The sequence below is a fragment of the Spea bombifrons genome, chromosome 5 (assembly GCF_027358695.1).
Source record: "Spea bombifrons isolate aSpeBom1 chromosome 5, aSpeBom1.2.pri, whole genome shotgun sequence".
NCBI lineage: Eukaryota > Metazoa > Chordata > Amphibia > Anura > Pelobatidae > Spea > Spea bombifrons.
In genome coordinates this window covers 77,332,010-77,356,734 of record NC_071091.1, presented here as the reverse complement: position 1 = coordinate 77,356,734, position 24,725 = coordinate 77,332,010, and the positions used below count along the sequence as shown (strand labels likewise).

At 37.3% G+C, this 24,725-nt stretch overlaps 2 protein-coding genes across 2 annotated transcripts in view; one reads left to right on the top strand and one right to left on the bottom strand.

The window, feature by feature from the left end:
* Positions 1-802: 802 nt before the first annotated feature.
* On the top strand, positions 803-2,277 carry LOC128496685 (rho GTPase-activating protein 28-like). The gene is made up of 3 exons (XM_053466435.1): positions 803-999; positions 1,454-1,518; positions 2,062-2,277. Exons 1-3 carry the CDS (start codon positions 932-934, stop codon positions 2,151-2,153), a joined length of 225 nt encoding a protein of 74 aa, XP_053322410.1. The 5' UTR covers positions 803-931; the 3' UTR covers positions 2,154-2,277.
* Positions 2,278-7,829: 5,552 nt separating this feature from the next.
* Positions 7,830-24,725, bottom strand: part of LOC128497715 (laminin subunit alpha-1-like) — a 44,855-nt gene continuing 27,959 nt past the window's right edge. The window contains 19 exon segments of the mRNA XM_053467876.1: positions 7,830-7,990; positions 9,063-9,285; positions 11,967-12,100; positions 12,696-12,849; positions 13,127-13,285; positions 13,931-14,120; positions 15,093-15,208; positions 15,800-15,980; positions 16,339-16,527; positions 16,834-16,985; positions 17,636-17,806; positions 18,187-18,301; positions 18,648-18,789; positions 18,954-19,098; positions 19,425-19,575; positions 21,380-21,504; positions 22,916-23,066; positions 23,521-23,654; positions 24,258-24,401. Of these exon segments, the coding sequence (XP_053323851.1) occupies positions 7,830-7,990; positions 9,063-9,285; positions 11,967-12,100; positions 12,696-12,849; positions 13,127-13,285; positions 13,931-14,120; positions 15,093-15,208; positions 15,800-15,980; positions 16,339-16,527; positions 16,834-16,985; positions 17,636-17,806; positions 18,187-18,301; positions 18,648-18,789; positions 18,954-19,098; positions 19,425-19,575; positions 21,380-21,504; positions 22,916-23,066; positions 23,521-23,654; positions 24,258-24,401 (2,937 nt within the window).

Sequence of the window (24,725 nt, the reverse complement as noted above, 5' to 3'; positions counted from 1 at the left end):
TAATTTTCGATAAAAGTGTAAGGAAGCTGTTACGGAGGAAGACAATGGAAAGAGAAAGACCTGAAAGACGTGAGGTACTGTTGGCTGATATTCAGAAAAGGCCATGTTACTTCAATGAACTTTTTTTTATTATTGTTCTCTTAGCACCGATAGACAGACTTTTTACAAAGTAGAACGATGGCAGCCTCATTTAACCTACAACCTGATAATCTCCCCTTTCATTCATAGGTACTTTACACAATACATTTAAACCTACTTTGATCTCATTTATAATGTAGCTATTCCCTGCTGTGGATAACTTAATTAATGAGATTATTTCATTGACCAACAAAAGGACAAGAAAGAATAATCAAATGTGAAAAGTAATTTAAAGGCATAGTAAAAAAAAAAAAATACTTTTTCTAAAAAATAGTTTTTCTAGTACTTTTCCAAAGCTGGCTTAAATAAATTCCAAAGAATATTTGAGTAACTAATATAAACAGGATTTTGCACGTCAGTTGTATATGTAACCTGAACAAATAGGAGGAAATGAAATACTATGAGTTTAAGTATACAATGTAAGTACTTATGCCCAGATGTAGCTTGTTGACCAGCATCACATGCATACATGTCAAGTTCTCGCTAAACATATGAGAAGCTGCTTTATAGTGGGCTAGGCATCTAACATATCCAACAAAAAAATAACAAAATGGATCATAAAAGCTACTCATTTTTTTTCCAAATGTAAATAAGATTATTGTTCTTCTGGCGTTCTGTAAATAAAATGTAAAGTGATGTAATACATGGCATCCGCGATGATTGAGAAGACCTGATTAAGTTATACCAGTCCCCGTGCTAGTTATCACAGTTGTGCTTTGCTATTGTATTACAGCACTGTGATGTACCTGAAGGAGTGATAAGAGTTTACGCTCCATTGCACTCAAAGGTTTCCATGGCGATCCAGCTGAACAGTCGGACGAAAGCCAAAGACATCTTGGCAAGGTTTCAGTGCGAAAACAGGTGTGAAGAGGACCACATTTTTAAATTTCCTTCAAAATGACAGGTTTAATAACAGTAGTCATTTCAATTATTTTGGATAACCTACAGAGTGACCTTTATTATGTGTAATATAAATCTGGTATCACAGTGTTCGGTGTATGTCTTTTTCAATTTCGATTTAAAAAAAAAGATAAGTTCTACTAGATATGTTACTTTGATACGCTCTGTGTTAATTTAGCATCATTTCGCCAGAGTGTGTTTCTTCCGTGTGCCTAGAAACTATTTGTGCGAGTTTCCTTCTTGTCCTGTAACTTGAGAAATAATTATGTTAAATTTGTTTTATATTAGATTAACATACAATTTGATGGCAGATGAGAGAGGTATTCCAGCAGCTTGATAAAAAAAAGGTGTTAATCATCTGCCCATTTTTGTCCACATTATTATAACGTTTTATAATTTGTCTTCTTCTTTGTAGTAACGGAACACCAGACAGTGACAGAATAAACAACCAAAGTTTATATGAAATAGGAGGAAATATAGGTAAGCATGGTATACCAAATGGTTCCATAGAACTTACATCATGTGTACTGGCATGGGATAAATATGAGAGAATATCAGCAAATTAGATTTTATAAAGTCAACTGACTGATTGCTAGTACTCTACTGGTCGATAGTTCATATTGGACCAGCACTAGTGTCAGCACTATTTAGGTACTGAATTATTTTATTGATTTTTCTTGGCAATTGCTTATAAAACTTAAACAATGAGGTCCTTTTTTGGAAGTTTTAAGAAAATATTATTTATCTCCCTTTATACAGGTTCATTAAAAACTAGTAAATGCCTAATAGCTCAACTATCATTGTTTTTCTATTTAGATTCCATAAATAGTATAAAAGACCTCATACTAGAATTACTTAGTGACTAATATACCGGTATGTATATATATATATATATATATATATATATATATATATATATATATATATATATTATATATGTATTTTTTGGGTGGAGATGGTTCACCAGTGTCTTATAGCAATGGTTTATGTTTCACTAATGACCTTTGACTATGTTTATTTTAGGAGAGCATTGCCTGGATCCAGATACCTATATGTTGGATGTGTACAATGTGAACCCTCGCGCAGAATGGATTTTAAAGCCAAAAAACAGCTGAAAATGTGAAGGTGATTTGAAGGACATGCTTTACAAATGCAGTAGACTGCGCCAATGGAATGCAGAAGACTCTGAGCAATAGGAACAATAATGATGGAGACTCGGCTCAAGACTTTGAAAAGAAATAGAGGTACTAAACCACAAGGAGAATGAAACCGTAACCCTTTCAGGAAAAGAGCAGACCATGGAAAAATGTTTCTAGGGAATATATACTAAAAATATATAGTGAAATGACACATCAACAAAAACCTACCTACATAAGGGACAGACGGTCAAGATATCCATGAGGTCATCAGTCTGATCACATAAAAGTATTATTTTTGACGTACAGATTTGGCTTGTGTATCTGTTAAAATGCACTCCTGGACAAACTAGGACCCCATAATCCTTTGATAGTAACAATATTTCTTTTCTAGTAACATTTTTATTATTAACGTTAAATGTTTTATGTGATATAAGTGCCTCACTTATGTATTTCACAGCCTGATGGTATCTCAATTTTGTACATTCTTATGTATAAACCACTATGTACAGTTATGTTTATATCATTTTGTACAGGCACCGATGTTTCAATTTGTATTGTAATGTATCATAATATTGTGCATGTATGTGTGTATGTGTAACCAGTCTTACATTGTTTCAGTATTGTAGCGAGAGGTTAACCTGTATCACTAGTTCTTACGGCAGAATGTTCTAAGCATCTCAAATAATTTATTGAAAAAACAACCTTAACTTAAAAAAAGGACATTTCTGGTATATTGCTAGTTATATACTACATTAGATGCATATAGATGCAAACCTATTATACCAAACTAACGCAATCCAAGTTAACATTCCACCAGCCCATCTGGCTTTTTACAGATGAACCTAATAGCTTCTCCAGGTTACTAAAGAAAAGCAAATATTTGTGTCTATGTTTGCGACAAAAGATTCATATTATCAAAATATATTGTCCGATCACACATTTTTAGCTCAACCACGACCCTGGCCACGTATCAGTGTTTGCTATGCTTCTCCTTGTTAAAAGCTGCGTCAGTGTTAGTAGCCATGATTAAAACCCACCAAAACATGAAATAGAATAAAGTCAACATACTTGGCATAAAAGAACAATCCGTGAATAAATTACTCTTTTGTTTCTGTCGATTTGTGTTGCAATTTGTACATTTTATACGGTGTGGTGGTCCTGTTTTTTTTATAATGATATTCTGGCTATTCAGCGTGGTTATCATCTATAAATGTGTTATCTGGGGGTGTTTGAAAGAAAACTGTTACGTCCCAGAAACTGCCACGCAAACTATATATTTAGATCTTCTATAACATAAGCTGGTTGGGACCTAATGAGTATCCGTATATCTATGATGATGGTATATTTTCTCTTTCGGTGAAATAGAATTTGAGCCCCTATTTAAAAAAATGTGTTAGACCATATATACAGCCTATACTATCCCTTTAAAACATTGGATATCATGCACATTTCACTACGATAGAAGGAAAGCAGAGTATATGTCGCTGTCCTTGAATGACATGAAGCAGGAAAAATGACCTGGGTATCTTCCTAAAATAAGTGTCTCTGTTTATTTCTATTTTGGGATGTAGACATTCTTAAAGGTTCCAACAACTTAGCTCAAAACAGCTGATGTTCCATTTGTTAAAGGATTATGTTCCTTTAGAGATGAGACCGAGGCAACGATTCTTAAAGAACTTTCCAACGATGTCTGGAATGCGACATCATTTTTATGGCTTTCTATGAAAGTAACACCCCTGAGGTCTGGAATATTTTTATATGTTCAGGTGATTGAACATAAAATAAATGCCATAAGGTTTGTCAATACACAAGTTATTACTTCTTTCTTACCATTCACCATTTTTTTCTCCCCGCTTAACCCTTTTATTCCCTTTTCTCCCCGATCATAACCCCCTCTCTCTGGAGCCAACTGTTGACATAAGAATTAACTTGATTGATCTTTAGTTTTTTTTCACTGCCAGTGATGAATGAACTCATTGCATGTGTTAGGTATTGTGTATAATCAATGACTTTCTACGGAAACAAGGAAGGGTAGGAGTTGGTGCATTTTTATAACTTACTGTTGTCACATAATGTTTGTCTTCTGTGTTAAAATAAATTTCCAATATATGAGTTTCCATGTGGGTTATGTACTAACAATAACATTCTGCCATGTTGGTACGCGTCGCTGTGGTTTTATTGCTTCTAAGTTCTATGAAGTACCAGTACCCAGGAAACATTCTGAGCCCATAAGGGAAACAACAGTAGAGAAAATGGATTTGGATCAACAACATGAAACAAAACATGCAACAAACATTTATTTAGCCTGTGGCTTCAACGTTATCAAGTTAGTACCAAGGAAAAGTCATTTAGAAAACAGTAGTACATACTTCTGGTAAGGTTAAGTGTCCTGAAGCTACCATGTATAGTCCACGTCCATGTATAGACCACGCAGACATTCTGTTACTGAATTCCCTTTTATTAAGGCTCACATCAGACGTGTAACACAGTTGCTGCCTTAAGGACTAAAGGATTTTTTGCACTTTAGCTACCTGGTTTTCAAACATAATCCTCTCTCATTTAATTTAACTACACAAGTAGTATATCATTTGATCAGAGAAGGCTTTCAATTGTTTGGGAGTCTCATTTGGGTGAAAATGCAGTGCAGTCTCATTGATTTAGTTATTTGGTAAGCAATATAGCCATGAAAAATTAGATAGGACTTGTCAAACTTGGGGTAAGCAATATATGGCCGTATAGCCATGTAAAATGTACAGATATCCACACAAGATGGGGTTCCATTTTATTTTATGTAAGACATAGACTGGGCTGTTCCTCTAATATTCACTAATCCTCTAATGTACTCTAATGTCTCTGTATACTAACTAAATCGATGCATCTGTTGTGACAATTTCAGTTACACAGGTTGTAAATGTGTTTGTGAGGGCTAAGGACTAAGCTCTGTACCCCTGCCAAGCCATCATCTGGTGGTCTAGATGGCAGATGGCTATTACTCTTGTTATTATATATTCTGGCATGCATGTTGTTTTACATTCATGCTTCTGCTTCAGCCACAGAAGTTGTTATGACCACCTGGTCACCACAGCCCAAGAGCCACCTTGTGGTGCTCAGCTTCGGAGCATTGCAAGGTGGTCATATTGATTTTACAGCTCCCTGGGCTGGTCAAAGGAGATCAGAGGATCTTCTCAACTGCTCCTCAGCACCCTTAGCATAAGAGAATTATTATGTAAATATAAATCAAATCAATATTCGGTGTAACCTCCCCTGCCTTCAAAACATCATCAATTCTTCCAAAAATCTTGAAGAACTAACCCCTCTTCAGGCACAGACTTCGGCAGATTCAGGCAGCCTCCGTTGCTTCTCTCTCTATATATGTAATCCAAAACAGACTTGTTGATGTCGCAATGAGGGCTCTTGGGGGGGCATGCCATCACTTCCAGGACTCCTTTCTTCTTCTTTACACTGAAGATAGTCATTCAGCATATGTCTTGGCTGTATGTTTGGGGTCATTGTTATGCTGCACAACGAATTTGGGGCCTCCCTGATGGTATTGCATGGTTGATTCATGTCTGCCTGCACTTTTCAGCATTGAGGAGACCATTAATTCTGACCAAATCACCAATTTCACTTCAGAAGTGCAGCCACAAAGCTGCAAGGAACTTCCACCATGCGTCGCTGTAGCCTACAAACACGCATACTTGTACCTCTCTCCAGCCCTTTGGTGAACAAACTGCCTCCTGCTACAGTTTTTCAGTCGCTTGGCGGCACTACTGAACATCTTCCCATTACAAAGGGAAGAAAGCATGTGTCTTTCAGCTGTAGCTCTACAAAAACCGACATATAATTCTCCATGACTACATCCGGGTTGGGACAAACACATACCAACCTTGCAAAGTCTGACCCTGATTTTTGTTGCTAATTTTCAAAATTAAACATACTGGAAATTGCCTTTATTTTAAAATGAAAGGAAAATCACCAATCGGAGGGTACTAAATTGATATATCCATGCTACCGTAAACACCAGTGTCGCCGGCCACAGGTTCTGTATCATTCAGATTACCTGAAAATTGCAACAATGCACAGTATGCACTTACAACCAAAGGTTTTATTGCTGTATAACGCCATTAAAATTGGCTCAAGGCAGTAAGAGCAAAATGCTAGTAAAATTGCATGACACTGGTTATAAATCAATTATACAGTGTGTGTATATATATATATATATATATATATATATATATATATATAGGGGGCATGTGTGTATAAAGTGCTCCTGTAAAAAGGGCTCATGTGTCAGTATATAGTTGTAGCATTCCTCTGTATAAGGGCACATGTGCCTGTATATAGAATTATAGGAGGTATGGAGCAGAGGTAATGATCGGATATAAGGCAGCGTAGTTACTATATGGGAGAGGTAGGCATCATTCCGATACAGAGGAGCGGGTGTTTGAATAAGGAGAGGGGTAAGGTTCCAGTACGGGGCAGGAGAGAGATAAGGATTGGTGGATTGGTAAGGGTTGCAGAGCTCAGGTATGGGGCAGAAGAGGGGGTAGTAAAGCCCCGATACAAGGCAGGGGGTGGTAATGCTCCAGTACAGTGATGGGGAAGTCTGATGCGGGGCAATGCTCTTATTCTGTGGGCTGAGGTATAGCACAGCTCGCTGTTTCTATATAGCACAGTCAGTATAATGCCCCCACACAATGGCTGGGCTAAGGCCGCTTCTCACTGGCTGTGACCCATGATATAATCTGAAAATTAGTAAATTAAACTAAAAAATAACATTGTCCAATGGGACACCATTGTTGCAGTTCTCAAAAATATGTATTAAGAATATCTATTAATATGGAATCTGCAATACTTTTTAGTGTTATAGCTGCAAAACTTGGATATTAAGTATTTATGTTTTGGAATTCATTGTAAATCGGATGCACAGTCTAAGTTAGTTATGAATAAATAGCAGATACAGCTTTGTTGTTTATGCAGAGAGGGTAATAAAAATCAAAGCTATCAGTCATTATTTTTAAAGAAGTCATGCGTATTTTATTGTAAATCATTTTGAGAAATGTTTGCATTTTAACAGCTCTTAAAACAATTAGCACTGAGCAAAAACAAAATACTGTCAGATTCTCAGCAGCAAACGTATAAAGACAAAAATATTTCAATTTACTGCTATCCTACTGGAGGTATTTGTTGTATTTTTCCTCAAAAAAAAATTAAATTGCTAAAACTTTAAGAAAAAGTTCCTGAGTTGGAAATATGAATTAAAAAGTTTTGGAGCACCATTGAGAAAATGGGGTAACAGTTAATAAAAAAGATATATTTTCACATTAGATCAAAACTGCCACCCAAGGTCCTATGGCAAGGAGACAGGCCCCAAATGCTTTACCGTGTTCTTAGAAGACCTGGGAAATTCAGGGGTTTTGTGTACTGAATAACAGATTAAATAGGCTCTGTGTCCCTGTATCACCCAATACGTGTTTATATTTCAGATGGTGTCGTTGGCAGCACTTTGTGAGCTAATATTACTTCATGCTGTTACTTAAAGAGCTGGTTCCAAACCTACTTTGAGAATAACAGCATGGAAGTATAGACCTCCTCTACTTGATAACATCTTGTTCGATGAATGTATATGTAGGAGATATGTCTCTGTCCTGTTTATTGTTCTGTTCCAGGACAGGAATGAGGAAAGACTCCGCGCATTTCAAAGGCTTTGCTGAAATCACTGGCTTCGGTCTGCGTGCCCTTCACCAGTTTCATGTTGCGTATGCATCCGTGGAATGAGGTCTGGCTGGTCAAGCAGTTTTGCTTCACATCAGCTACATACGAGGGGAAAAAAACAAAGAAAAAGAGTGTCAATGTTTGTTTTCATTCCATTCTGTGCACCTTTGGGGACAGTTGTGGGGAAGCTGACATAGTTGTCAAAGGTGTTCCTTTGACAACTATGTCAGCTTTTGTGTACATATATTTCACTGTATATTATCTGTAACAAAAAAAACTGATAAATCAGGAGGGCCATGCTCACAATTAATTTTTATAATTTTGTATTTATTTATATATTATATATAATATGTTTTCCAATTTATCAAACAAATCATAAATTAAAAGTAGGTCCTTTCGAATATGGCTTTGGCTGTGATATGGATATTCATCAATGTATCAATGTAATAGCAGATTTAATAGCTTTCTGTAAGCAGTAAAAGGGATAGAACAAGGAGCCGGATACAGTGAAGCACAGCATTCACTTTAACAAAGTGCCGGCACACAGAATTTCATGGTGAATGTTTTCCCTTAATAACTTGATATAACTTTAAAATGAGGACTGGAAGAGTTAAAACAAATGGAGCTTGCAATTATTACATTAACCTGTGATCCTGGAAGTTGTTTATACATCTTACTTACATTCCTACTATTAGTGACTCAAACTTCCTTCCCCATGGCTTTATGTTTTCACAGCGCCTCGCCTTATTTAATTAAGTAGACACAACACTGGTGACGTGATGGAGCCCACACTATTTTACATTGCATTTTAAATGTTTGGAGACATATCGTTTTATATTTAGCTTACAAACGGAGATCATTTTGAGGTATCGTACGCCTGTATATGTAAATATATGTATAAGGATGTTGGCTTTGATAACAAAGTAATAAATAAAATACATTCTAGTTGTGTCGGCTGTGGCAAAAGCGGGCTTTAAGTAATGATATACAAATACGAAAGTTTAAAGGTGTAAAAACTGAGGTCTCAATTGACCTTACCGAGAAGGTGTTAGATAAGTCTAAGATAAGCTATCCTAAATCTAAGACAAGACCACAGACACATTAGTCAATGAGTCAGGGGATACTCTAACCAGAAATAATTCTTTGAAGTTTACATTAAATTGCTCTTACCCGGATAGCCTCCAACATAAATCGGATTGTTAGTGTCTGCAGAGGTTGACTGGACATGTGGGCTCTCTGCATTCACAACATTTCCATCCACCGTAAGGACAATGCGATGTTTAATTTTACTGGCCTGAAGCTTATGCCACTTGCCATCACATAAAGAGCTGGGGCTCTCTGGCTTGTAGACTGCTGTTATTCTGCCGGCACCATTATTAACATGGAACAAAACCTGTCAAAATAGAACGCAATGATTAAATCAGTTCTGGTCATATAGTTAATATTATCATTTCAAGATCATCCTTTTGATGGTACAGACCACTCTTCTCCTGATGCCTTGATGGTCTGCACTCTAGCAGAGACAAGAGGCACTGGGTCATCATAACCAGGCTCCCTTGGTCTCTGTGTAGACCTCCACTGAAGGAGGAGAAAAGAGATACTTGCCACTGAATTCACAGATCCTCCTACTCCACAATATAAATTATGTACATGAGTCTTTGGATCCCATTATAATGTCTCTGGTTTCGCTTTTGTGACACTACTCATCTGTTGCAGTTGTGTGTGCTCATGAAGTAGACAACAGGGCAGTGTGCTTAATCAGCCCATTAGAATACGTCATCACATACTTGTTGTTGTCCACTATTCATTCAACATAGGGCTAAACGTTATGTGTATGCAGATATACCATGGGTCTCTTGTGGAACTGAGATACCGTGTCAAGACAAGGTGTGAGTCTCTGGCTGGAATTAGGACAATATGGTATAAAGCCCAACGGACTGTCACCATCAAAATGTTTACATAACCTGACAGGAAGAGCATTGTCCCCAAGACTCCTGGCTTTGTTATTGTTATTTTTAGGTGACAATATTTAGCAACATTTCCAACCCCAACATCCATGACTCTGGCAAAGAGCAGTGGCTGTAGGTGGTTTCAATAGGGCTGAAACAACTAATCGATAAAATCAATAATAATCGATTATGAAAATCGTTGGCAACGAATTTCATCATCGATTAATCAAATCGATTTTTATCTCCTTATAATAATCCGATCTCAAACAGAGATCGGATTATAACACCGGAATCCAGGTCCCCCGCAACGCTGCAGGAGACCTGGATTCCCCTCACTGTCGGCCGGTCTCTCACTTCCGTCTCTCTCCCCCCTCCCATACACCCCTCTGACTCCTCCCCCTCCCATACGTCACTCTGCCTCTCTCCCAGCTCCGTTACTGACAGTAACGGAGGCTGTCTGTGCGATGCAGACCCCCACCAGCTGACAGAGAGGATGATTCTCTGTCAGCCTGTGAGTGTCTGCATCGCACAGACAGCCTCCGTTACTGCACTTCACTTACACTGTGGCTTCTATGAAGCTGCAGTGAAAGTCCTTGTCTAGTGAAGATCCGTTGCTGACAGGAGGCAGAGTGGAGTATGGGAGGGGGAGGAGGCAGAATGGAGTATGGGAGGGAGAGGAGGCAGAGTGGAGTATGGGAGGGGGAGGAGGCAGAGTGGAGTATAGGAGGGGGAGGAGCCAGAGTGGAGTATGGGAGGGGGAGGGGCCAGAGTGGTGTATGGGAGGGGGGAGGAGGCAGAGTGAAGTATGGGAGGGGGGAGGAGGCAAAGTGGTGTATGGGAGGGGGAGGAGGCAAAGTGATGTATGGGAGGGGGAGGAGGCAGAGTGGTGTATGGGAGGGGGAGGAGCCAGAGTGGTGTACAGGAGGGGGAAGAGCCAGAGTGGTGTATGGGAGGGAGAGGAGCCAGAGTGGTGTATGGGAGGGGGAGGAGCCAAAGTTGTGTATGGGTGAGTTATAGTGGTGTATGGGGGGTATTATGAATTTCAGGGCATATAGGGGATATAAGGCATATCGATATTAGCATATCAGGGGGTCATAAAACATCTGGTAAAAGGTATATCGGGGGCTCAGTTGCATATCACTGGCATATAAGGAGTATAAGGCATATCAGGGGCACAGTGGCATATCAGGGGGCACAGTGGAATCTGGCATATAAGAGGCATTTATGGGGGCAGAGTGGCAAGCTGGGGGTCTGATGTGCATAACCGGGGGCAGTTTGGTAAATAAAAAAAATTTAAACAAGGCTTTTTTTCTCATAGTTATTATTAAATATGAAAAATAGTTAACATATGAATTAATATTTACTAATAACTTTGTATTAAAACCTAGTTTGAGAAACACCGTTCTTGTAGCTTTTATTATTATGTCAGTAAAATAAGAAGGTGAATAGAGAGAGGCCATTGCAATAAAGAGATGAAAGTGTAAATTGTACGTTTTTTATTACATTATTTTAAATTTAAAAAATTGCATTTTTTTATCCGATTAATCGAAAAAAATAATCGGCCAACTAATCGATTATTAAAATAATCGTTAGTTGCAGCCCTAGGTTTCAATAAATTAATTTACTTATGCTAAAGTATGTGACAGTTCCCCCTTAAAGTATCACACTAGATGGATCTATTGGAGACACCATGGATGATGCCTTTTAGGGGCAAGGAAGAAATGGTCTGAGAAAAAAGTAAACCCATTTGTAAGATGAGGTAAACATCCTCCTCTCGGAGGGTGGATCTGTGTGCATTACACACTTGCATCCATCAGCAAAATCACAGGCAGAATGTATTTCCTACAAAGCATTAAAAAATGTAGAAATGAGCTGGAAGATGTCAAGGATGTGCTACGTCCTTGGCAGGAAACATTTGAGAATCAACAAACTCATCTCATTTGTCTATGTTTTACAAAAACTGTTTAGCGTTTAATTAAAATGAAACACATTATAGGACATTTCAAGGTTTATAACCTCAGTGTTTTCTTATGCATATTTGATTCCTAGAATTCTGTCACTATACAGTTATAATTACATTTCTGATGTCAAAAGCATACACAAAGGACAGCCAAAAGATGCTTACCTTGCCATGTATGATTTCCAGGCCAATGGCATCAACTTTTGCGCTGCTAATTCCAAGAAGAACACCGTTCATCTGTGTAGTGCGGAACTCGAGAGACACGTTTACGTCTGAGCGGACTTTGTACCCCTCTTTAACTACAAACCAAAGATTTATAACGTGTATATTAATTATATACTTGTAGGTTCCTCAGCAAGCAATACTTTTATTGAATTTTTAAAACAAAAGAACTCTACATTTATTGTAATGCTTACTGTAACAGATCATTGTAAAGAATCAGATATTTTCTAAGAGAAAGGATGCATCATATGTGATGACCATACCTGATATGTTAATTCTTTAATAGACCATAGTGCAGATTTTATGTAGTGACACACCAGATGTGTTCACCAAATGACTAATACCAGTCCTTGTGGAAACCTTGACCTGTCATTATTTAAACATATATCTAATTAAGTCACCTGCATTCAAGCAGGGATATCAATCAAAACATACTGGTAGTAAAAGCACCAATTGGGAGTCTAATTTGGTTTATTGGAAATTATGTTAATATCAGCTTTATTATAGTATTAAAGTTATAGAGTTTGATCTAGAAACAGTAAGTGTTCACAATAATTATTATTTCTTAAAACCATGATTTAACCATAATTAAACCCGATAGGAACATACAAACCTATTAAGTGTGAAAAGGTGCTTAGTATGCACAGTAAGTGCTATTCAAGTCATATTTACCAAGGGCAGCAAATCCAGTTCCATCAAAGTAAGTTCCCTCTTGGACGGATGCGTAGCACTTATTTACTGCGTGTATGGAGATAGCGCTCTCCTTATCCAGTTGTTTGTTATTAATGGCAACTTTGCCAATGCATGCTGGGACACTGTGTGTGATCTAAATGAAAGAGAGAATGACGGCTAATTAGTACATTGCCACCTCTTGTTAGCAGCCATTTGGCCACAACTGTTTTCATTCCGAGACAAAACAAGCAACCAAGTGCACAGAAATAGAATTTGAGGGAATTTGGCTTATCTGCCTGTCCATCTTTTTCTACCTACAGTCAGTCCTCAAACTGTACTTGGCCATCAATAGCCTGATAGCATGTGCAATATAATATATATAATATATTTTTGTCTCCAAAGTTTTGTTTCAATACAAGCAGTTTACTTACATTCCCAATGCTCTTCGCTGTATAGTCTAGTGGAAGCCCACCAAGATAAAGCTTCCCTTCCACATCCAAAGTATTGCTGTCCCCTGGAGCACTAACTGATGCTGATTCCTGACCATCAATAGTAATCGTACCTTTTCTTTTATAATATTCTGTTATTACCTGAAAAAAACAGATGGCTGTGACATATAATAATAAAGACAGGATACCAGATTGAGCAAAAAATTATATTTCCTAAATACTCTAATATACGTTCATATTCTTGCTTCTTAATATGCATTTCATATTAATGAATGTATTATAACAGTGTTGTGTGACTTCATTAAAGGGCCACTTCAGTCTGTACACTTACAAATATCACCACCAGTGCATCGACGAGCACTAATTCATTTTTGTTTGTTGAAATGATGATTTTCAGTATTATCTTTGCTGTATGGTGTCGATGAAAGATAGGCATAGAGACGGATTCTAATAACGAAATGATTGGCCATTGTGCAATAGATTAAAAAGGTGAAATAAACTAATGATGAGGCAGAGGTTTTCTTCTTTTGTAGGATATAACCAAACCTGGGAACTCTTGGTAATTTCCCAGGGAGTAAATGTGATCAAACGCTGGTCTCCGGCCCGCATATTGAATGCACACGTGAGAAAGCAGAGCCTTACCTAGAGACTTACTTAAACAGAGTTTTACTATAAGTTCCCAGGCATGGTTATAACTCAAATACCAGCTAGTTGAGATTTTTGGGGGTTGATAATGATAATTGTTCACATCTTAAGTAACTGAAAATATAAGCAGCAGTCACTTACTGTGTGCCACTTTCCATCATTAATAACAGCCGTATGGAAAGCCTGAGTCCGTCCTTTTCCCATATCAAATAAGAAATAAAGTTTCCCTTCATGAAGTTGAAGTGCAGCATAATCCATCTGGTTCTGGTGAGCCATATAGTAAATAAGACCACTGGTGGCATATGTCCTGAGAGTTATCTGTACAGAGAGTCTGGGAAAAAGAATTTTATTTAATTTCATATTTCTTTTTCAGAAATGACTATAAATTACCAGTTTTCCACTAATCCATGAAGGAGTATATACTTGGAATTTTATCAATTATTTCCATTAATAAGCAAAACATATTAAATAATATAAAAGCAGATTTAAAAGTGTATTGTAATCAGTTTGATTTTAGAACATTTTGTAATTACTATGATGTATTATACATCAGGTAGTGACATGTAGGTCACCGGCAGGAACTATATCTCCCACGATGCTCACGCAGCATCCTTAAATGAAAAGTCTAGTTTCCAAAATAGTTTTATTATTTCATTTTGCATTGACTCCAATGTATTTTACTGAAAATTAGGGCATACAACCTTTAGTGATAGGAGTTAACATATCTATCTCATTTAAGGCCTCTACTGACAACTGGACGCATTAGAATGCAAACATCATCATACTCAGAAGCAGTCTGATTGTCACTGACAAGCATGGGAGTTCTACTGCACATGTGCAAGAAGCATACTGCAGTATGAACCTTGCTCTCAGTAAAGGTGCTGGAGGAGGAGTTAAATGAAAAATAAAAACTTGAATAACTAAAGAATGTTTGCACAGTTCTGCATGCAGTAAAATGATATGGAGTCCATGCAAGATGCATTTAACATGGAAATAGGGCTGGAGTGCTTAGTCAAAGAAAATAATCTCATTTATTCCTAGCTTAGTATCATGGTAGTTGTGGTTTCTCAACAAAAGGAACTGTACAAGCCGGATACCCCTACCAAATAGAGCAAAATCAATTGATTAAAAAACATGACAAAATAACAAATCCATCAGTTGACGTGAAACTGTAACCTGAGCATATCACCATAAAGGTTTGTCGACATCTCTTTGAAAGTTATTATAACATGTTTACTTGTCTTGGAAAGTACATATGTTCTTAAATATTATATATTTATAATCAGCTTTACAATGTACTTACTTTCTTCTGACAGCTGATTGGTCAAAAGGCAGTACAATGTGGCTTCCCTGAGTGAGGCCAAACTGGTGAGCATCTGGCACATGGTCCGGCTTCATCTCCAGTGCACACTGCAATGGCTGCAGGCAAAAATGTCACTTTTATAGATATATTGATTTGACAAATAAATATAATATTAACTACATTTTCAAACACTTAAAATGCCTTAGCTTTTTAAAGGACAGGAGTTGTGAACTAACCAGTGGTGAGGATAAACTGGTAAAGGACCTAATATCTGTATGAAAAATAACGGTTTTATTAAAGCTACATTTTCTTAAAATAGATTTTACGGCATTGGTCCTAGAGGAGCAGCATACTCATGTAACAAGATGTAGACACACATGACCTTCTAGGGACCCCTGGAAACATTTTTACCCCACAACTTAGACTGCCATTTTTTATGGAACCTACGTATCAGCACCATGGTATAACACAAACCCTACTGTTCTTTCCGATGGGACACCGTCTACTAATAGATCAGTTGTTGCAGAGCTAGCTGACCCCTAGGAATTCTGGGCTTAGCTTCTGACCCTTTTTGCCACCCCCGAATGATAAACCACTGCCCCTGTTTGATTCAAAATTTACTGGAGTTGTTCATTCTTAATTTGCACGGAACTCATGGTTTTTAGAAAACCTTATTGAATGGGAATTTCTAGAATAGACTGTTTTACCTTAGTTACAAATGATTTCTGTATGGGGGTAGTTAATTTTCTCTCTGTGACAGGCTGAGCAGGCGTTGCAGTCGGCAGAACTTCCACTTCCAGCTGGGCAATGGATTTAGGCTTCTCTGACAGCATGCAGCTATCCATATGAACCCCCTCATATTTCAGGACATTGGTGAAATCCATCTGCCTTTATTGCAAAAGGGAAAATGTATTATTTTGTACAGTTTATTAGCAGTTTATTTTTTCCTTAAAAAGAGAATTAACACTTACATAAAACAGAGTACATAAACTAAACAAAAATAAAAGTTGAGATTATTTAAATATTTTATAAACTAAAATAAAAGTTGTTTAAATATTTTATAAGCTAAAATATATTTGTATAAATAAGTGTTGAGTTATTTTATTTAATTAAAAATATTGGTTAACATAAGCATTAAAACAGAACTCCCGCCATTGTTATTGCTGTTATCAGTTTAAAAATAAGTTATCTAAAGTTTTGTGCTTTTTTTGGATTAATGCATATTAGACAGTTTGATGAAACTTACTCCATATTTACAACCAGATTGCGTATACATCCGTAGAAAGACTGGCTTGTTTTGAGGGGGGCTGTACCCATTTTACCAGGGACGCCACCGACATAAAAATTGGAAGCATTTATAGAGATGGAATCGACAGATGGTCCGTTCATCTTCACCTCGGAAGGTTTTCCTTCATCCACTTGTACATTCACAAGTCTAAAAAAATAATGTCCAAATTGTCAATTCTGCCCACTTGACCCACTTGATAACTGAAGTCATAGAATGTATATTTTTCTCTAGCAAAGATTACAATATCTTAACATATTATAATTAACATATTAATTATAATAATTAACTTTATTTATGGAACTTTATTAAATTCCTAAAATTTTAAGAGGTTTCTATTATATCTTTCCCTTAAAATGTATCATTTGTCATATATGAAGAATATGAAACATTCCCTGATGCATCTTTCTACACTTTCTAGAGTTTATAATATAAACCTATATGTTTTGCAATTACCTCTTGTTCCGGATGACAATAATAGAGTGTTCTTGTCCATCACTAAAGGTTCCAGTAGGAGATTTGATGATGACCTTTCTTGTGCTGGCACCATCCACAGGGTTGATATGGAATTCAATATGTCCATTCACCAGCATTATAGCAAAGAATGGCTAAATGAAAATATATGGTTTTAAAATCTATATGTTAGTTCTGAGGGCTGAGATTCCCATCAAAGAGATACAAGCACATGGATAGTACTGATTTATATACATTCAAGGACCACATGAGGCCCTTGTCACGGAAGAATGTGCATGCAAATAAGGTTAACAATTATCACCTTTGCCTCTAATTGTTAACCTTATTTTGCATGCGCCTACCCAGAATCCCGTGTGGTTGTGGCAGCACCATGAGATTTCTGAGGGAAAAACAAGCCTCCTGGCTTGTCTGGTGTCTGTAGATGAGAGTTTAATAATACTTCTACTACCCCTTAAACCCTTAGGGGTTTCCATCACCTTTTACCCACCATAACTTATGTAATGGTTATATACATCATTATATACGGTCTAGTGCTAGTAACATTTTGATACACATGATATAAAAAGTACATTTACATTTATAGGACTCATCTTGCTTTTCAAGCAAACTACAGGTTAGCTGTTATAATAAAATATCTGCCCTTCTTTGGAGCTCTCTTTGTCCTGCAACAGGGACCAATCACCAAGCTCTGTAATTTTATAAAACCGTCATAAATCTGAATTATTTGTGTAAATATGTTTCATAAAATTATAATAATAATAATAATAATCATTTGATTACTCACCAAGAGAGCTTGCCTGTGACTGAGTTTTTCCGCTCCCTTGCCAAATCCAGCCACGATAATTCCAGATTCATTGAGTGTGGAGAACGATACCATTAGCTCTGATTCTGCTGCCAATGATACTGGCTGCATTTCCACGTAGCCATCTTTTAAAACGGTAATGCTACGAGTTGGCTACGGCAGGAGAAAAAGACACAAAAATACTTTAGTGGTTGGATTCAAAATCATTCACTCAGATTACAGTGGATTAAAAATTGTGGAGTCTCACAGATGCTATCAAATGAATAATAACATAAATAATAATATGCTTATTGGTTGATAGATATGCAACCGATAATCAGATTAAATGTACCTGATTGTAGATGCGGTAAGGTAAATGTATAAACTTCAGTTAATGCATCTATGATAACCTAAACTGTATTGAATTTAGTAAGTGAAGAAAAGCAGGAGTTTGTAGGAGAGCTGCGGTAAATAATATATGAGGTGACTTCTGAGACATTTCACTGATTATAATTGGCATTGCCTCATACAATTTGGATAGGAAGGTTTCTTACCTCCAGTTTACAGCCTTTTCTTACACCATAGGCATTTTTTACCAAGTCAAAATTTGAGCGGGAAATCTCCAAGTTCTTTATACAGCCCACATAGGACCTGCTGCTAAGCTGTTTTCTAAAATCAAGAAAGATTTGCAATTGATGTGATAAAAACATAATGAACATGTTTGAAAATGTTTTAGATAAAGGATACTTTCTTTATACTAAGTTTGAATAATCTTCGTTGGCTTGAAGTAAAAATTTTCATAAAAATTGTGTGGTTGAGTTCCATAAAACACACATCTCTTCTAAGGGGAGCCATCATTAAAACATTTAATTTAGCTTTACTGCAAGATTCATCCTTTGGAAGATCAGCCTGGGATCAAATAATTTCTTCTTGTTTTCAAACAGATGTTTTATTTACTAATGCAGTTTATGTTCGTCCAAAAATCTACAAAGAAAATTATAACTAGACGTAATACCTAACACTCCTGGATCTGGGAAGTCCACCAATATAAATAGGATCCTTATCTGACCGGTTAAGGTCTGAAGCAACGCCTGGAGCTTCTCCTTGCTTGGTTTCTCTCTGGGTTGAGTTGTAGGAATCCATCACAGCCAGTATACCTTTGTCACAAGAGAACACATCGGTCTTAAAACGAAACTTCAAATACTTCACTAGTTGAAATGATCTACAACAAGTTCTTAGAGGCCCAAAAACTTTTAAAAAAGTGTCAAGGATGGCCACGACAGACACTTGACTGGTTTGTGTGTGTGAGCTTCAGCCGTACCTTGCTTCCTGTTGCGCTGGAAGGCTACTTTATGCCATGCTCCATCATTATAGCGTCCATCTGTCATCAGTATCAGAGGTCCTGATCCCAATTCGACAGATACTCTCAGTTTACCGTCCACCATTTCCATAGATAAATAATCTCGCTGATAAAACAAGAACGAAGTTTGATCAACTTTGTTGAACCATACTGAGCAGCTAAACACTAGGATGTTAAACTTATTTCACCAATGTGTCTACCAGTTAAATAAATTAGTTTAAAAAAGCGAACCTTGACTTATTCTAAACATCATCTGGGTATTGCTTTAAGGCTTGGGTTCATCAACAAGTAAACAGCTGGACCAAAAGCCAAGCACCAAAAAGCAAGGGATTAGCAAAAAAACATGTGTTTTCATTTTTAAATGATTAACTTTTAGAACGTAGAAAACAATAGCTGGAAAGAAATGAAAATAACTAAAGGGCAAGGTCTTACTGTTCCATTGGAAGCAAGATACAAAAGAAGGCCATTTGGAGCGAATGTTCGGAAATGGATAACTATCTGAGATGAAGTGGAACGAAGCGTCTTCTCTACAATAGAATATCCACTGCCGTCAAAATGGAAAGCAGTTTCTTCTTCTCGTGGGCTACAAATACAAAAGGGAAAATTTCAGTCAAGCCATATCGTGGTGGACAAATGCTGGCACTACAAGTGCCATTGAGATAACTAGTATATGATTAAGAATAGTATTGCAGGTGGATATATCACAATGAGGCAAGTTTAATACCGGTATATGATTTAACAAGGGGTAACAACATTTACTCATCTCCATGATAAAATCAAGTGTAATTATTAGCAGGGCTCTACCGGGGAGTTGAATTGGGCCAGACACAGGCACTTTAAGCCCAGCAGCCCATAAGTGACGTATGTATGCAGATGCAGGCTACACTCTTACACTCTCTCATGGTGCAGCTGCACATTAAAAGGCCAGATCTGGCATGCAAGTGGCAGTTAAGGTAAGTGACTGGCGACAGCTGGCACCGGCCAGCTGTATACCTGTTGACTTACTATAGCTATACTCATTGCAAACGACTATGACAAGCATGGAGCGTGTCCACGGTTTATGCTTTTATAGGAGTAACTATGTAACTATCTGGCATTATGTAGAAATTATTAATGCAAACAACTACATAACTAACATTTGGAATACACTAAGAACTTAGATCCCTGCAGAAGTTTTACGCCTTATAACGCTCTTGCTGGTCAATATAAATTGTAATATTGCCACCTGCTGGTATGAACGTGTCATAACTACTCACTCACAAACAGTGGTGTTACGAAGGGATGAATCCTACATTCATATAATTGACATTTGTAATATTTAGGGGTGTCCCATCACCCATTAATTTGCAGGACATATATATATACATTTTACTTGTGGCTGAGTACTGCTACCTTGCAGTATGTACTCATAGAACAGTTCAATAACCGATTTCATGTATCTGATTTTCAATTGTGGGTAGCATGTGAAAATCTACATAATTCTACATTGTAACGCATGCTGGACCCCCATTTTAGGAAGATTATCCGTTATATACATATGTCATGGCTAATGGCAGATGTGTGATTCTACATTGGAATTGGTTATTGCTTCTCCAAGAACTGCACAAAGGGAAAAATCAGCACATGTTTAAAAAAAATCTTTGAAAATAAATAAGAAGTGATTACTAATAGTTATTTAGGACTTAGCATTAAAATATATAGCTAGGAAAAATATTCCTTGTAAACTAAAACAATTTACACATTTGCATATTTTAACACATTCCTAAAGCGTACCCACTTTTTATGAGAAAGTAATAAAATATGTTTTAGCCATGCTCTGTAGGAAAAAATAAAAATAGAATCAATGTGTCCATTTTTAGTGATTAAAGCTGGTATCTGTGTTAGAGGCGAGTACAATTTTCCATAAAAAGATAAAACCAAAAAAAAAAAAAAAAATCTATAAAATCACGCTCTCTGCTTCCTGCAGGAATTCCAGCATCATTTAAATTTCCAGACGTGTAAAAACAAGTAGAAAACACTTTTCTTATAATTTTCCATATATTTAAATGTTTTCTATTTTGGTGTGAAACTGTGCCTCTAACAGTAATGATGGGCTGAACATGAAAAGAAACAGAATATCCTCCTGCAGCCACTTTTGGTTTAATAATAGTATGTCTGGCTTCTATCTGAATACCCATTATAGGTTTAGATGTCAATTTTTGCATTTTACATATTTATTTTGTTGACAAAATATTAAATAAACCAAATATATTTTATTTTATTAATTGGGGGGGGGCAGAAGAGCTTCTCTAAAGAAGATAAGTGAGCTTACAAAACATACATTAGTAAAAGGTAGCATGGCAACAATATAGAAATAGCATTAATACTTTTAGGAAGCTAAATAATACCTTCCATAGCATCCACCACATTTGCCCTCTCTCTCAACATAGTTCCATAAACCAATGGAGTGCCCATTAAGGAACGCCTCGCCCATGCAACCTTTAAAATCTGTGGTCTTGACTGCTGTTGATTTCTAGGAAAGAAAAATACACTGATAATTAGCCATGGGATTTGTTTATACACGTTTTAATGTTATTTTAAAAATATATTTTCCCAACTATATGGGAAAGCAGAACCTCTCCTGATGTCTTTAGGCAGCCTACAGGTCTGTATCTAAGTGTGACAACATCAGGCAAGCCCTACATACTACCTATGGAATAATGTATACATATTTTAGGTAGAGGACATCAAAGGTCTGTCAAATGCCTGTTGAACAAACATGTTTTTGGACTATGTTCTAGCACACTTCTCTTTGACTCTGCTCAGACATCTTGAATGCATCCTAGGTTACAATGTCACAAAGATACTGATTTTGGCTTAAGCCAGTGTCTACATGCCAAGCTATATCTACTGATATGCTTAATATCCATGAGGAAGGGAGAAGGAGTGTGAACCAGAGGAGGGTTTGGGTTGCTCCAGGTTTCTGTACACCTATAAGATGGTTTTCCTAAATATAAAAATATATATGTATATATATATATATATATATATATATATATACCGTATTGGCTCGGATATAGGCCGCCCCCGTATATAGGCCGCACCCTAAAAGTCTGGTGCTTTTTTAAAGAAAAAGTTTTTTTCTTTAAAAAAGCACCAAAAAAAAAAAAAATGCTGCCACTCTGTCCCCCCTCCCCGAGATATGCTGCCACTGTCCTCCCTCCCCCCCGAGATATGCTACCACTGTCCTCCCTCCCCGAGATATGCTACCACTGTCCTCCTCCTCCCCCCCGAGATACGCTACCACTGTCCCCCCCCGAGATACGCTACCACTGTCCCCCCCCGAGATATGCTGCCACTGTCCTCCCTCCCCCCCGAGATATGCTACCACTGTCCTCCCTCCCCCCCCGAGATACGCTACCACTGTCCTCCCTCCCCGAGATATGCTACCACTGTCCTCCTCCTCCCCCCCGAGATACGCTACCACTGTCCTCCCCCCCCGAGATATGCTACCACTGTCCCCCCCCCCCCGAGATACGCTACCACTGTCCCCCCCCCCCGAGATATGCTGCCACTGTCCTCCTCTGCCCCCCCCTCCTCGACTTACCGGAGCAGACTCCCGGGTGTCTTGCGGGGCCGGCGGGGGACATCTACGCAATACGCGTATGCAACTTCCGGTGCCGGTGCCGGTGCGGCCTATATTCGAGCCAATACGGTATATATATATATATATATATATATATATATATATATATATATATAAACACTTCTGTTTCACAATGATACAGCAACAACGGTGCAAGAAGACCAAATTATGGAGCTTGAGTCTATAATATGATTAATCATTTTTTTTTTTCTATATTGTAGGTTTAACCATGTCTACAATTATTATAGGTAACAAATAAGTTCATGCTCAAAAAATGCATTTCATCTGGGAAATATACCTGTAATTGTCCTCCTATTCCCCCAACAAACATCAATGTTGAGTTATCGATGTGGAGTATGGATGATGTACCAGGTGAAGATGACATTTTGGCTGTGGGCTTCTGAGAAGTGCCAATTTCTTCCACAGTCAATGAACCTGATTTACCAAACCTGTGAAGATGAACCATGGATGTTATAGCTAATGATACTACAATATCATATTTGTATAACCAACTCTCTCAACTAATTAGTTTTTGTTGTCTTTGTGTCTATCTAACTAAACGCATACATACACTGATCCTGTATAAAATGTTATAAAGTGTTTTTTTCAACCTGGAAGGAACATCTCAGTAATTGGTACTGAATTTATTTATCAGAGAAGGTCAACTATATTAATTTACGTCTCAGCGAAATTACTTTTTGATAAAAGATAAAGTACCAGAACACAAAGGAATTACATCAAAGTATAGAGTGGAAAATGTGGGGTTCAAGTTTGAAGATATTTTTTGGTGGTCAGTAAGTACAGTAAATGAACTCTTGTAGAAATCGTCACACTAAAGAACAAATCATTAAAATTCTGTACAATTGCCATATGTTTTACTGGTCACACGTAAATAAGCTTTACCTTGTTGCGTGTATTTTATGCCACTTGTTATTGTTTATCTGGATATCAGGTTCTTCGAGCCTTACAGATCCTGCGCCCAGGTCCCAAAGGAAGGAAACCTTGCCTTTCAGCATTTCTACCGCCATGAAGTCAGCCTGCAAAAAAAACAAAATAAATGATCAATGTGCTAATAAAGCCCCATTTTTCAAATGCTGTAATTTCATTAACATTATGACTAGAAGTTTTATTAATAATAAAATCCTTTTCACTGTGTAATAATTCCCTGGAATATCTGTCTTCTGTATGTTCATATATACGATTACTTTAGTTGCATACTGTAGATCAAAATGACTTCAAAACTTTTGTAGCCGCTTTCATGTTCAGTGTCCAGGTAAACGCCAGGTGAATGCACAACTCATACAGAACTGAATAAAGACTCAACTCAATGGGAGAACAACTCGTAGGAAACTTTTAGCCCCCAAGTTATTGATAGTCGAACATTTCTTGGAAACGTTGATTTGAGTATCTATGGCACATAATGGAGTCTGAAGCTTAGAAGTATCCCAATGCAAGAAGGGCCAAACATTGCAAGTTTCTCCACAAGGGCAAATTTGCACTTTAAACCTCTAAGCGAATGACTGTAGAGGGACACGATCTTTTCTTAGTAAATGTTCTTCAAATTTCTCTTTACTGCATGATACATCTGGCATTGAAATGGCTTTTTGTCAACAAATGCATGAAACATTAAAGTCACTCACTTTCGTGCTGCTGCCCAGGTAGAAAAGCAGGTTGTCCGGCTCGCCGGTCTTAACATTAAGAGTTAGAGTGCTGAAATGTGTAGAATAGAGCTCTGGATGGTAAGAGCGTACACAATCTCTGTCGGCTGAAACAGCCACTTTAATCTGCAAAAATAGAAAATAATTTATTATTAATATCGAAAAACAATTGCTCGTTCAGTGCTATGTGCTGTAGAGTGCTTTATAGCTAAATTATATGGACTATTAACATAAGGAAACATTATACTCAATCAGTGAAATGGTAAGTGGACCAGAACCAGTATAGAAATAATTCATCTATAAATCCCCAGAAAACCTAAAAACTATTCCAACACACTGGATACGTGCAAAAATTCTTCCAAATTTGCAAATATCCAATTTTTGTTGCAAAGAAATATTTGGGTTTAAAAAATATGATATGTTTTTAGATATGTGTTTTTCTTGGAAATC

Bases quoted from the DNA above. Each gene is read 5' to 3' on its own strand.
- LOC128496685 (XM_053466435.1), top strand. From the start codon at position 932: ATGGCGATCCAGCTGAACAGTCGGACGAAAGCCAAAGACATCTTGGCA. The intron at 1,000-1,453 runs GTGTGAAGAGGA...TCTTCTTTGTAG, and splicing joins AGGTTTCAGTGCGAAAACAG to TAACGGAACACCAGACAGTG. The intron at 1,519-2,061 runs GTAAGCATGGTA...TGTTTATTTTAG, and splicing joins TGAAATAGGAGGAAATATAG to GAGAGCATTGCCTGGATCCA.